General features: G+C 45.9%; 1 protein-coding gene across 1 annotated transcript in view; it reads right to left on the bottom strand.

Annotated features, from left to right (window-relative positions):
* The window catches only part of CPOX (coproporphyrinogen oxidase), a 23,440-nt gene that overhangs the window by 18,019 nt on the left and 4,422 nt on the right, over window positions 1-999 (bottom strand). Inside the window, exon 2 of the mRNA XM_019527376.1 lies at window positions 655-798. Coding sequence (XP_019382921.1) covers window positions 655-798 — 144 coding nt within the window. The remainder of the gene's footprint in view (window positions 1-654; window positions 799-999) is intronic.

The raw sequence follows: 999 nt of genomic DNA, 5'->3' as shown, positions 1-999 counted from the left end.
CACTTCTGGGTCTCCTGCAGAGCACACTAGGGAGCACCCCCACCCTGTGTTCCCATGGGACGCTCCATCTGCCCCAACATCACAGCAGTCACGAGCCGCTTGGTACCTTGAGGTATGCAGAAAAAACATTTAAAGCTGTTTCTATGTCTGAATCGCCGAATCTTTCCAAATTGATTCAGAGGGTTCTGATTTGATTCGGATTCAGAGATCTGGCCACCAAATTGGGCTGAATCTCTGTCGAATAGAATCAGGGACCAAAGCTTTGCATAGCCCTAATGCTGACAACATCATTCTGTCATGTGCCACTGGCTACAGAAACTGGTCTGCCTTGCCCAGATTAACCCTACAGGCTGCCAGACATGAGAGGACTTTGACTTCTGCACTCAAGAGAGGAGCAAGACAAGAGATAAAACATATTGATATACAAGCCATGGGAGATTTGAAAGTTTCCAAGCTAGGTGATTCAGTCGAAAACCTGTCATTTTATTAAATAAATTATAGAGCACAAAGAAATTCACTCAGACACTTGGTTCTCTTCAAATTATGTGTGCAGATGATATGGCTTATAAGGCAATACTTCAGTCTCACATCTGCCTCCAATGCACCCATTCAGTAACACTGTAAAGTTAATCAAGTTTAGTAGTATGTTTTTACCATCTTTAGTCTTCAGAGCTTTCCCTCTGCTTCTCATCTGTTGTGCCGCTTCCTCAGAAAGATGCCCAAACACTACAGACACATTAACACCTGCCTTCTCAAAGATATCGCCATCCTGAAGCACACAGCTGATGCCACCACCACCTATCGGAGACAAAGTGTGTTTCAAGTCTCAGAAGCACATTAGAACAGGAACAACGGTCACAAGCTGGCGGAGGGAAGGTTTAAGTTGGACATCAGGAGGCACTACTTCATGGTCAGGGCGGCTAGGGTCTGGAACCAGCTTCCAAGTGAGGTGGTGCACGCTCCCACCCTGGGGGTTTTTAAGAGGAGGTTAGATGACCA

This window comes from Gavialis gangeticus, unplaced genomic scaffold (genome assembly GCF_001723915.1).
Source record: "Gavialis gangeticus isolate Ggan-Ray unplaced genomic scaffold, GavGan_comp1, whole genome shotgun sequence".
In the NCBI taxonomy this organism is placed as follows: Eukaryota; Metazoa; Chordata; order Crocodylia; family Gavialidae; genus Gavialis; species Gavialis gangeticus.
This window is presented reverse-complemented; position numbering and strand designations above follow the sequence as displayed.